At 40.4% G+C, this 12286-nt stretch overlaps 2 protein-coding genes across 6 annotated transcripts; one reads left to right on the top strand and one right to left on the bottom strand.

Annotated features, from left to right (window-relative positions):
• The first annotated feature begins 244 nt into the window (after positions 1–244).
• On the top strand, positions 245–2192 carry LOC135587116 (flavonoid 3',5'-hydroxylase 1-like). The gene is made up of 2 exons (XM_065078134.1): positions 245–1178; positions 1427–2192. The coding sequence occupies exons 1-2, from the start codon at positions 288–290 to the stop codon at positions 2051–2053; spliced, it is 1518 nt and encodes a 505-aa protein (XP_064934206.1). The 5' UTR covers positions 245–287; the 3' UTR covers positions 2054–2192.
• Positions 2193–2334: 142 nt separating this feature from the next.
• Positions 2335–9777, bottom strand: LOC135587117 (transcription factor TGA2.3-like). 5 transcript variants are annotated; one of them, XM_065078137.1, is made up of 10 exons: positions 9180–9777; positions 7748–7897; positions 6187–6359; positions 5005–5082; positions 4856–4915; positions 4375–4452; positions 4216–4267; positions 3546–3817; positions 3039–3284; positions 2335–2800 (listed from the first exon to the last, which is right to left on the bottom strand). In XM_065078137.1, exons 3-10 carry the CDS (start codon positions 6250–6252, stop codon positions 2654–2656), a joined length of 999 nt encoding a protein of 332 aa, XP_064934209.1. In that variant the 5' UTR covers positions 6253–6359; positions 7748–7897; positions 9180–9777; the 3' UTR covers positions 2335–2653. The 5 variants fall into 5 exon arrangements, with proteins under 5 accessions (XP_064934209.1, XP_064934210.1, XP_064934208.1 ...); XM_065078138.1 differs by lacking the exon at positions 7748–7897 and adding an exon at positions 7209–7370; XM_065078136.1 differs by lacking the exon at positions 7748–7897 and adding an exon at positions 6467–6560.
• Positions 9778–12286: the final 2509 nt, after the last annotated feature.

Genomic DNA, 12286 nt, shown 5'->3' with positions numbered 1-12286 from the left:
TTCCTGTGTCTTTCGATGGTAGAAGCCGACCGACATAACAACCGAGTCTCCACTATGGTCCGGAGTCGATGTGTACCGTAATCATTCAATGGTGTGGTGTGTGCTGTGTACATTATGATGTCACTGTATATCATATCGTTTGCTTGTCTTTATACATGTATATGTATATGTATGTGTATATATATATATATGTATATGTATATGTATATATATGTGTGTATATATATCGACAGCTTGGCACTAAGCATTATAATCAATTTGCTTGTGGCTGATTGCTGAGCACCACCATGCAAATCGACCCCTTCATCGCGGCAACCGTCGCGCTCTGCCTCCTCATCCACCACCTCCTCCGCCGTTTCCTTCACAGGTCGCCCTCGCGCCTCCCCCTCCCGCCCGGCCCCCGAGGCTACCCTGTCCTCGGCGCTTTGCCCCTCGTCGGCCTCCAGGCGCACACCGGCCTCGCCCGCCTGGCCCAGCGCTACGGCCCCATTATGTACCTCAAGATGGGAAGCTGCGGCTGCGTCGTGGCATCTGACGCCGGCGCTGCCCGCGCCTTCCTCAAGGCCCACGACGCGCAGTTCGCCAACCGCCCGAACGTCATCAGCGCCATGGACGTCACCTATCACCGCCAGAACATGGTGTTCGCCGACTACGGCCCCAAGTGGAAGCTCCTCCGCAAGCTCTGCAGCCTCCACCTCCTGGGCGGCAAGGCGCTTGCCGACTGGGCCCCGGTGCGCCGCGCCGAGTTCGGCCACATGGTCATGTCCATGCACCGAGCGGCCGCGGAGGGCCGCCCTGTGGTGCTGCCGGAGATGCTGGTGTGCGCCCTGGCCAACATCATTGGCCAGATTGTGGTGAGCAAGCGGGTGTTCGACGTCCAGGGCATCGAGTCGAACCAGTACAAGGACATGATCGTGGAGCTGCTGACTGGGGGCGGGCTGTTCAACATCGGCGACTTCGTGCCGGCTATCGCGTGGATGGACCTGCAGCGGGTACAGGCGAAGATGCGGTGGGTGCATGTTCGGTTCGACGCCATGGTGACGAAGCTGTTGGAGGAGCACGAGGCCACCAAGGAGGAGCGCAGAGGGAGGCCGGACTTCATCGACACTATCATGGCCAACAGGGAGGGAGAGGACGGCGAGACCATCACGGACGTCAACGTCAAGGCTATCATTTTTGTGAGTTCTCCTTGAGCTTTCCACTCCCAAGATTCGGTGTTTGATTAAGGTGCTCGACCAAATGCCCATCGAATAACTTACAAATCTACTCCACTCCAGCATGCGTCACCATCCATCTTTACAGTAGGTCCGAAGGCTATTCTTGGATTGGCCGGTGGGGCGAGGAGGACACCATCAGCACTCCTCCAGATTCTAACCTTCGTTTGATCAAACTTTGGTTGCTGATCACATCTGCACTCTGCATGCAGGACCTGTTCACAGCCGGCACCGACACGTCGGCGGTCATCGTGGAGTGGGCGCTGGCGGAGATGCTGAAGAACCCGAGCATCCTCCGCCGCCTGCAATCCGAGATCGACTACGTGGTGGGCCGAGGCCGCATGGTCCAGGAATCCGACCTGCCCAAGCTCCCCTACCTGCACGCGGTGTGCAAGGAAGCGCTGCGCCTGCACCCGTCCACACCTCTCGGCCTCCCCCACTTCTCCTTCGAGGAGTGCGAGGTGAACGGCTACTACATCCCCGGCAACACCCGCCTCCTCGTCAACATCTGGGCCATCGGGCGCGACCCCGCCGCGTGGGACGACCCCCTCGCGTTCGACCCCGACCGCTTCGTCTCCGGCAAGGCGGCCAAGATCGACCCGCATGGCAACGACTTCGAGCTGATACCGTTCGGGGCCGGGCGGCGGATCTGCGCGGGGAAGCTCGTGGGCATGGTGTTCGTGCAGTACATGCTGGCGACGTTGGTGCACTCGTTCGACTGGAAGCTGCCGGATGGGGAGGAGCTCGACATGGAGGAGAAGTTTGGGTTGGCGCTCCCCAAGGCTGTGCCTGTCACGGCGCTTCTGAGCCCACGCTTGGCGCCGGAAGCATACGTTTGATCCGCCCACGCACTCATGCATGGCTTTCCCTTCTGTACTGTTTTGCTTCTTGTTTGGATTTGTCTCTTTGGTTTTGATGCATGTATATGTTCGACTACAAACATCTTCATGGAAAAGGTTAGATAAACGTTACCATATAGAATCCACGGCATTCTCAGAACACATGCATCGGTGGCAATAAAGAGGATCCAATAGCCTGTTCTCAGATAGGAACACAAACATCACCCTTTGCACGGCATTCTCATAAACATATCAACAACTTCAATTCGCAAGAAACAACATTAGGTAAAATTTCTGCGTGATTATTCAATAATCATTTTTTTCTAACTGAGACAATACAAGCTTACAGAACGCCAACAACATGAGGTGGGTTTTCTCGCACAAGTTAATGGTACATCGCATGAGAATGGTGGGCTATTCTTGCTGTACATGAGTTAAGTTTTAGCTCCACCGAGTGTCTAAAACTACACTGCAAGCATCCAGCCAGCCATGATATACTGGAGCTAGTAGTAACTCTGACTGATAAGATAGATATTTTTGCGATCAGCTCTAAGAGTAGGAAGAAATGAGCTCAGGTAAGGCACAAATAACAAATTTGGCTTACTCCCGCGGCCGAGCAAGCCAAAGAGAGCTGAGGGCACGAAGCCGTGAGAAGTAATCATTGATGGCAAGAAGTGCCCGTGCAGACTGACGAGTAGTTAATATCCGGTGCATCTGTTGCAGTGTTTGTTGTCGTAGGTTGTCAGCCTGGAAAAAATAAACAGAAACAGTCGTGAATGATAATCATTTCAAGTTCAGTACTTCTTTGGACAGCGAGAAGCAAGGCTACATGGATACAAAATGGGACACCAAAAAGACCTAGAGAAGAGAAGGAGAATACAGAAATGATAAAACTGCACAACAGCAAACTAATCCAAAGTATGCAGTAGCCTCTGTGCTATAATAGATAAATAGGAGACGGAAAATCTGAGCATTAGTAATTCACCTGACGAAGAAAACTCTCGAGAGTTCCAAGTTTGCCCATCGCCATTGCCATTTGACCCATATAGTTTGCAACATTTCCTGAGGATCCAGATGGACCAAGTGATCCAGCCAATGTTTCTGCCAAGGATTGCTGTAATGCCTCCATCCCTTGAGAGAGAGCATCCTCGGCCTGTTGTGATGACTGCTGCAGGTTGCAAATGCCCATTACTTGCTGCTCTGTAAGTGGCTCCAGATGACTTGCAAGTAGCTGTGAAGTTGCAGCACAATGAGAACTGAGATAGTGAACCAACAAAAAGAAAAGGGAAAAGAAAACACCCAAAGAGAGATCCACAATGATGATGACATCAATGTGTACGTCCCAACTGTTTGGGGAGCCAATGAGAATCCAAATTAGACATTTTACAAAAAATAAAAGTGTTAGCCAATTTAGATTACTTCCACTGCACATTCATTTGATGGAGTAAACTTCAGGTAGCATGAAAAAATTGCGAGGTACAAAGTCCCATACCTTTAAAAGCTCAGATGAGCGGAAACCCCCCAGCCATAAGAAACACCTCTCGGCTGGTGTCTTCCACATCCCTGATAATATATGAAAGACATCTGCCTTGGCAGCAACACCCTTAAGCTTAAATTTTTCATCGTAATGGGCCATGATGCCATCAACAATAACACGGAGTTCATTTTCACTGGCATGAGCAGTCACTGCAGTCCTCAGTTCATTGATCTGCCGGTTATGTTCTTCAAGCCATCGTGCATATTCTACGTCAAAAGCCAAGGCCCCTGCAATGATTATTTTTTAAGACACTGATTATAGGACAGGTGGCAAATAAACTAAAACACAATCTATGCCAGCATGCAACAAAGGTAGCCATATATGATTTTGAATTTATCATATGAAAGAACAAAAGTTAGCCAGTTTGAATGTAAATTCAGATTACAAATCTGTTCAGGGATGAACCCTTATTAAACCCTCGTTACGCTACTTTTCTATTAAGTTATCAAAAACAGAAAATATCAGGTTAAGTATAGACAAAAAGTACAAGTAGCATGGAGAAAAACCTTTGTGACAAATGCACTTATGCCAGTCGTTCAAATCAAAATATACTCGTCTATGTATGTTATGGACAAGGTTATCATAAACTCAAAAATAGAACAAGAAATCATGCAAGAGAAATTACCATTTCCACCCATAGCATGAGTTTGATCTCCTGAGCTAGAAATGAAAATTCCCTGCAAAAAGGACATAAATCTCAACCTGACTACATAATCCACAATGTTCAAAAATAATAATTCTCAATAGGACAGATAAGAGGAGATGATCAAGAAAAGGGTCACACCTGCTGGCGAGCTCTTTGGAGCTCCTGCTCAAGTTGAGTAAGCTTCAGTCTACTAGTCTCTAGTTGTTGTACATAAGCCTTGTAATTTAAGGAGAGAGGTGAATATATAATTAATCAGAAACACATCTGATTAAAATTAACATAAAAAATCTTATTTGCATGAAAAGGAAAAAAAAAGGAATGTTCATCATAATACAAATTTCAATTACATTTACAAAATGAGCTCGCTTCTATGCCAAATCAACATAATGATAGACAGGTCATTACATTTTCCTACTATTGTGAGGTAAGCTATAGAGTACAAATTAAAATTGTGGAGGCTACATGGAGAACTAACAACAGGGTCATCAACCTGGCATCAACTAATTCCTAATGACATCATCTTAGACAAAACTCTTTACCCAATAACATAAAATACTATTTCTTATAAGTGCTACCACAAAGCAGCAATAAAACCTCCAGCGAGATATAGATGAATTACCTTTTTCCTTAACCTACTCTTTCTGGCAGCTTCACGGTTCTGAGCAAGTCGACGAAGTGTCTGTCCGGCAAAAATGTTCAATGATGTTATTGTACTTTTTGAGTTATACAGAAGGTGACAATTGACTGTAAAATGCAGAATATTGTTACTTTTTGGTCCAGTGTTTTGTCCTTCGACCTGTCACTTGAATCAGATGCTGCAACAACAGCAAGTTGTCCTTGTTCTAACTGCAAATCAGGATAAAGAAATCCATAGTCGCAGAGGACAATGAAATTTAAATTCAAGTGACATGAAGATGTACATTCACCTCTAATCAGAAAACAAAACATAATCCATTTACATGTTGTGGCCATAAATCCTCTAAATCAGTCAAATTCTGTGTTGACATATAACTACAATGAACACAAAATCATGGTTGCATTTCTATCAACGCCACCTATCATACTATAAAGATATCATGCTCCAAGTTACTATGTATAAACTGGGTCCTTGACAATAAAAAGACCATAGCTTAAACTTAACAAGTAGGTTCATTCTACAATGCATGACAATTAAATTCATCAAAACAGGTTTATAGTTAAAAATCATCATCGTGGCCTGCTCTACTTACAATATGTACATCTAAAAGCTTCTAAAGTTCCATTATTCGCTAGGTTGTGTTCTACAGTATGTTTCATCCAACATGCCAAAAGAAGTAATATAGATGACATCAAAGTTGATTTGAATCATAATTTGGAAGTCCTCAGAAACACAACCGCAAAGAACATAATGGATTCCATTCCAAAACAACCTCCTTTAATCCTGAATCAGCACCAAATCTTAGACATACAGACTTAATCCAGGAAAAATCATGTCAATGACGCGTTTATAATTTCTAAGGCTAAGGAAAGATGCATACAGAAATGACATAAAAGTAGAGATAAGTGGTCATGGAAAATCAACAAAGTAATGAGCCAGAGAAGCACATAAGCATGCATAAGAGGCATCCGAACTTCTAGGTCTAACAACCCAGTTTTTGAAATATTGCACAGAAAGAAGTAATATACAAATTGTTGACCGAAAATTACTCATACTTGGCGTACTTTATATGCACTTAACGAAAAGCATACAGAGAAGTAATGCAGTTTACAGTACTTTAACATAGTGCAGAAACAAAAATTGCAAGGGCAGGTCAAAAAAAAGAGAATAAAGAAACAGAATGGATGAGACTTTCCCCACTTCATCTTTTGAAAAAACAGCCAAGGAAGAAAGACGACCTAACATTCAGATGATGCATATAATAACATTCAGTTGTTTGTATCACTTTCCAAAAAAAGAGCGAAGAAAATCACCATCTGATCTTTGTCATCTGTGTCTACATCTGTGGAGGTATCTGTCCTAGGACTAGTATCTGCCATTGTCGAAAATCTTCCTGGTTTTCAAAGTGACCGCAAGATTATGGCACCAAGCTAATCTTCTGTTGGAGAGAAGTCAAACACCCAACAATAGCAGCTGAATGTGGAGTCTGTTACCAGGAAAACAAAAAATAAGGAGTGTTTTCCTACCAGCATCAAGTAGCTAGCCTAACATGTGAAGCTATAAAATACAAGAATATGTGAAAACTTTCTTAACTGAGAATACGAAACTGAGAAGGATTTTATGGCTCGAGCACTTTATTGCATGCTAGCTGCCAGATCAGCACAAATGACAAGGCAACTCATAGGTCCTGCTACCATTTTAGATTAAAGGTAAGAGTTCAGGATATAATCTTAATTAGTTTCGGCCTTCTAGAATATTTGCCCATTTAGGATAATCTTATTTGGGACCAATAGAAATTTGCTTAAGATGCATCCAACGCTTCATCAAGAAAAATTAAGTAGGTAATTTCCAATTTTTTCATACTACTTACATCAATATTTTGTAGATATTTTTAAAAGATGGCATTTCTAGTATCAAAGAAAAATTTAAAAAGCAAATATTATGGTGAAGAAAACCTTGGTTCAGAACATATTTTTGTTGTTATTGGAAGCTCAACTTTCTAACATCAATCCAAAACATATTCTCCTGTACAGTTATGAGTAAGAATGAAAACTTCTCCATCATGTATCCCTACACAATTCTTTGTCTTAGGTCTGAAACCCAAATAAATCAAGTCTATTCTTCCTAGCTAACTTAACGAATCTACTAAGTAAAATAGCAGTTGCCATTAAGCAAAGTAGCAGTTGCTAAAGCTCAAAAAGCCAATGTGTATAGCAGCACAAATGTGATGCACACAGAACAGTGATTCATAAGGTACCCATTTGTGTACTGAATTATGCATGCTGAACCAAATCATCTATGTATTCATTTGATGTGTGGCACAGGTCATACTAACCAGAACAACATGACAGAGGGTCCCAGCCACCTGGCTCCCTGTTGTTTATTCCAATTTTCCACATTCTCTTTCCCTAATTTCCTCTCTTTCCTCTTCAAAAACATTTCCCCACCAGACATTTCTTCATTCTCCTTACTTTCTTTTCTTGCTACGTCAACCATTCTGAAGCACAAAAGCATGCTTATAAAGGGACCAACAATGATGTTGATTTGAGATAAATAATAAATTAACTCGACCGTGTCCATATGCATGTTGACCCAAATCAACAAGTGTACACATTCACAACTAGTCTGATACAAGAGGTTGACATCATGACAATCTCACTACCAAAGCTAGATGGAGCTGCCATAAATGATCCTCCTCGGTAGGCCAGTATCAGCATGGTGCTAAAAGCTCCGCCAAATTCTACTAAAAGCTGGTAGAAGTGAAAGTACGTGCAACTTGACTAAAATTTCACCAGACTGATCCTATGATCAGTAAGAATTGGCTTGACAAAGAACAAGACCAATTAAAATCAACCAAAGACAACTGAAACCCACCAATATCAGCCAAGTCTCCCAAGATGACAATGGAATTGGAATCTGCCAATTTTTTGAATTTCAAAAATCATAGATATAGCTCTTCTGCTACACCAACCCTTTTCCTCCATCCCTTTGAGCAAGCCTTGCATTTTGGAAGTTTAATAACATCTGAAATTGCAACAACAAAAAGTAAACCGTGCAACAACCAAACAAATATTTCAGGTTAAGCTTGAGAATTCCACATCGAAAGGCATGATGCACCATGTTACTTGGAGGTTTAAGCAAAGTGCAAAGTTTCCTTGATGAACCCCTTATCTCCTTTTTCTACAGAAGATCAAAAGAAAAAACATTTTCTTATCCACAGTGAGTTTTAGGTTTATGGCACTGGGCACATTACTTATCCATTTATCTTCACATACTTCTTCAAGACATTATTTTATAAGCCTAAGTATTCACAGTACAAAACTTCACAAGAAATGAAAACTCTAGTAACCTTCAAAGAGCCATGCAATAACATAGTATTAGTCTTTCTTCCCATTTTGGATTTCTTGACAGACTTTGCCAAGTTGTTCCTTTACATAAACCTGTGGTTCATACAAAAGAATTACATGCATCAACTAAATGTTCCAAAATGTTTGATGACAAATGCCGGCTCATCTTCAAAGACCAACCTAATAATACAGTAAAAACATTGCTTCCTGTTTAGCAATGTCAAAACTTTAGTGTAGTGATCATTTAATCAAAACCGCTGTCAATAGTATTCTTCATCCTCGAAAGCATAGATGGCCTTTCTCACTCTAAGTCTGATTTTTGAGAAAAAGGCTAGAAAGAGTTCCTAGATGATGTAATATGTTCTGTCAGTAACAATCACATAACAAAGATCCATTACAAAGTAGACAATAAAGAATCCCCTCCTTTTCACACATTCCAAAAAGTTCTGCATGATCATCTTTTTTTTCTCATCCCTTTAAATTTTCTGTGCATTGTCTCCAACTGAGAGAGATTCATTCCAAAGATCCAATCATTTGAAAACACTGAAGATGAGATATGCAATAAACACAGCCAAACAAATTTGGTTGTTTTGATGCAGTTTCAAGTCACAGCTTCGACTAATATTTTATTTTATCTAATGTCCACACTCGACATTTTGACAATCCCATAACGAGGATGAGAAAAAAAAAAAAAGGAACGCTGAGCATAGTGATTGTTGCTGTCTTAGACAAAGAGGTAGAAAGTTAATTTATAAGGGAGAAAACAGAGAAGGTATCGCAGCTGCTGAGCCTAGAAAAAATAAAGCTGATTGCGATTGTGTCAAGCAAGAAAAGAAAAAAGGGTAATTATGACCACGGGAACTAAATTCAAAACCAAGTTGAACATTGACAGATACCAGATTCATCAAGAAGTAACAAGAAGAAACAAAGCATATAAGTTGTAGAGGCTACACACATACTTGTTCTGAACCACCATCAACGAGGATATAGAGCTCAGCACCCCGGCCGCAGTTAGCTTACCATCTTCGACTCCAACCGCACCTATCCTACACCCCATCCACCGTCGCCATCCTCTCCTCGACCGCCACAGAGCAGCCCCAAAGGAGAAAAAAAAAACCCCAAGATCTCAACTTTACAAACCTAGAATGCTTCCACGGGACCGGAAACGAAGAATCCCCTTTCCGCACCAACCTCTCGGAGCAAGAAAAGCGAATCTCCCAACAAACACAAAGCAAGGGCAACCCTTAACCGAGAACGACAACCCTTCGATCCCTACCGGTACACACAGGACGGAAGCGTCCAAACAGCACCCGTCGGCTTCCGAAGGAGGGAGATCGAGGCCCAAAAAAAACAAGTCGGCCTCCGAGGAAGCACGAACCCGCCACGAATCGAGACGAATCAAGCCACAAAGGAGCGATCTTGGAGGGACTTGGAGCGGATAGGACGCAACCCCTGCACCTAAAACCCTAGATTTGGGGGGGGCGAGGAGACGGCGGAGGGCCACTCCTTCCCACTCCTACCACTACTTTGACTCCGCTCTTCGATCCCCCCTCCAATTCTTATTTTATTTTTGGGCAATGCGTCGACGATTGGGGACTTTTTTTTAATGTAAAAAAATGTTTTTAAATCAAAAGAAAATATATTTTTGTTTTACTGCGACTGTTCAGTGTAAGGATGAAGCAGTTGACGGGTGACTCCCATCTCATCATCGACTGTACCTCCACGTGTTGTACAGAATACGTACATCGTGTATCGCATACGGGTACTCGTTGGCCGTGCTTTGCTTCCTCTTCCGTCGATGGGGCCCTTCTGATGACGGCGGTGGCGCCCACACACCTATTCCTGTCGTTGACCAACACCTTGACGGCGCTGTCCGACGTCGTCTCCTTTCACTAATCACTACTGCTATAGCAGTAATCGAGAATGTAATCAAGCAATCACTTAACGACAGCAATTTTAGAAAACCTTAAATTTATTTTTGGAAAAAAGAAATTATCGTAGTAATATTATTGCAATTATCGAAACATAATATACATCACTCTTATAAGGTAAACCAGCCCATGGTCCGGTTCGTCTATTTCATGGGCCGTGGGCCGTGGGCCGATCAAACGACCCGCTTTTTTATCCTTATTGGATTGGAGGCCCAAAGTTATTGGGAGTTCTCAATAGATCGATCTCTAACATTGGCATTGGTGTTTTTAGAATAATTTTTTTTATAAAAAGATTATTCATATATGTGTATATATATATATAGATAGATAATATGGGAAGAAGACAAAGGAAGAGCAGGTAGATGGTCCGTGTTGTGTGGATATAAAGCAGCGACGGGGAGGACAACGTGCTGCTTGAAGAGGCTTTTCAACCTTTAAGTTGCGTTGTTTGCTTGTATCTATTGTTCTTGTTTTCTTTTGACGAGGAAAGAGGGTGAAAACTATGGAGGACAGACAGCTCGTTCCAACTGGCTTTTCAAGCTTTTATGATGTTGTTTCCTCGCAAGAACACGATGAATTCATACTCTTATAAAAGTTTTCTTTGTCAGACATAAAACATTGATTTGATTGATAATGACGTACGCTAACATTTTGATACTTGAGTTTGAATCCCGTTTTATTTATTAAAAATTATTATTTTTTATTTTAATGCATCTCGTTTCACCATGTTAAAGCTTTTTTTTGTGTGTGTGTGTGTGTATATATATATATATATATATATATATATATATATATATATATATATATATATATATATATATATATATATATATATATATATATATATATATATATATATGAGTTAATTCAAGTTATTAGATATCATTTGATTGTTGGTTGAATCCCTAAATTGTATTATCATTTAATACTAAAACTGTATAATTATTAAATATATTATTTTAGTTATTTAATATATATTTTTTTATTTTAAATTTGATGAAATATAAAAAATGTATGTTATTCACGTAAAAATATTAAGATAATATATGAACTTATTAAAAAAAAATTTAAAGATAAAATGAGATAGTTATTTAAGATAATATGGATACGAAGAAATACATAAATAATTAATATTAGTAAGATAAGAAATAAAAAAAATATTAAAAATATAAATTAAGATTCATATATTCTTAACTTGATATGTCATCTCATGAGTCACTCTGTGGCAAGAGATCAACCTTGAATAATTGTGGTGTTGTTGTTATAGCCTAATCCAAGCTTTTTCTTAAGATGAAATATTTTAATGCTCGGAGAATATAGGTTCCTCATTAATCATTTTTAGAAAATAATGAGCAATTAACCAATAGCTATTCTTTTTATTTTCTTTGGGCCTTTTAAGCAGAAAATTAACTATTATTTAATTAAAAAAAAATATTTATGGTGCTAAATAACTTGTCACCATCATCTATTAGTATGATGGCATGCATCTATAGACGAAAATAAAATTTGCTTGTATACTTATATTTTAAAATTTTTTATTTAGGTCATTAATGTCTAAAAATAATGATGAAAGATTGAGATGTCGAATTTGTATCATTAATATAATTTATAAGATTTTTGAGTTATCTGATTCCGTTTATTCGAATCCTTTCATCGTATCCAAATACTAGCTTAGTTTTGATATCAAATGTCGATCCGATGGATTAATTGGTTTAGCAATTTCGTTCAGTTTAAATCATCGAATAAAATATTTAAATTAAAATTAACATAATATATTCATCAGATTCTTATAAATTAATCTTAATCTTATCCACTTTCGGACTATTCTATCTTAAAAGTACTCGAGTTCTTCCTTGCTGTGTAGTGTAGTGTTCTTGCCGCTGCCTTGACTTCCTAATGGCGAAAGCTTTTTGTAGGTGACGCCAGCGATGTCACCGTCTTGAGTTCTGCTAGCCCATGCTTGATGTCTGACTTAATTTTGATGGACAGGTACACCAACTATAAACATCACCTTGGAGCTGATGGATTCTGAGTTGTCATCTTCTTCAAATAATTTTTTTCTTCTTTTTTTATTACTGACTTCTGAAGTAAGTTTTAATGAGACTTTACCTTTCTACAAATATATATATATATAT

This window comes from Musa acuminata, chromosome BXJ1-8 (genome assembly GCF_036884655.1).
Source record: "Musa acuminata AAA Group cultivar baxijiao chromosome BXJ1-8, Cavendish_Baxijiao_AAA, whole genome shotgun sequence".
NCBI lineage: Eukaryota > Viridiplantae > Streptophyta > Magnoliopsida > Zingiberales > Musaceae > Musa > Musa acuminata.
This window is presented reverse-complemented; position numbering and strand designations above follow the sequence as displayed.

What these genes read in the sequence shown, in the direction of transcription:
- LOC135587116 (XM_065078134.1), top strand. Translation starts at nt 288, where the DNA reads ATGCAAATCGACCCCTTCATCGCGGCAACCGTCGCGCTCTGCCTCCTC. An exon ending in ACGTCAAGGCTATCATTTTT is followed by an intron (nt 1,179 to 1,426) that starts GTGAGTTCTCCT and finishes CTCTGCATGCAG; the next exon opens with GACCTGTTCACAGCCGGCAC.
- LOC135587117 (XM_065078137.1), bottom strand. Translation starts at nt 6,252, where the DNA reads ATGGCAGATACTAGTCCTAGGACAGATACCTCCACAGATGTAGACACA. An exon ending in AGAGTAGGTTAAGGAAAAAG is followed by an intron (nt 4,453 to 4,855) that starts GTAATTCATCTA and finishes TTAAATTACAAG; the next exon opens with GCTTATGTACAACAACTAGA. An exon ending in GCTCATCTGAGCTTTTAAAG is followed by an intron (nt 3,285 to 3,545) that starts GTATGGGACTTT and finishes GCAACTTCACAG; the next exon opens with CTACTTGCAAGTCATCTGGA.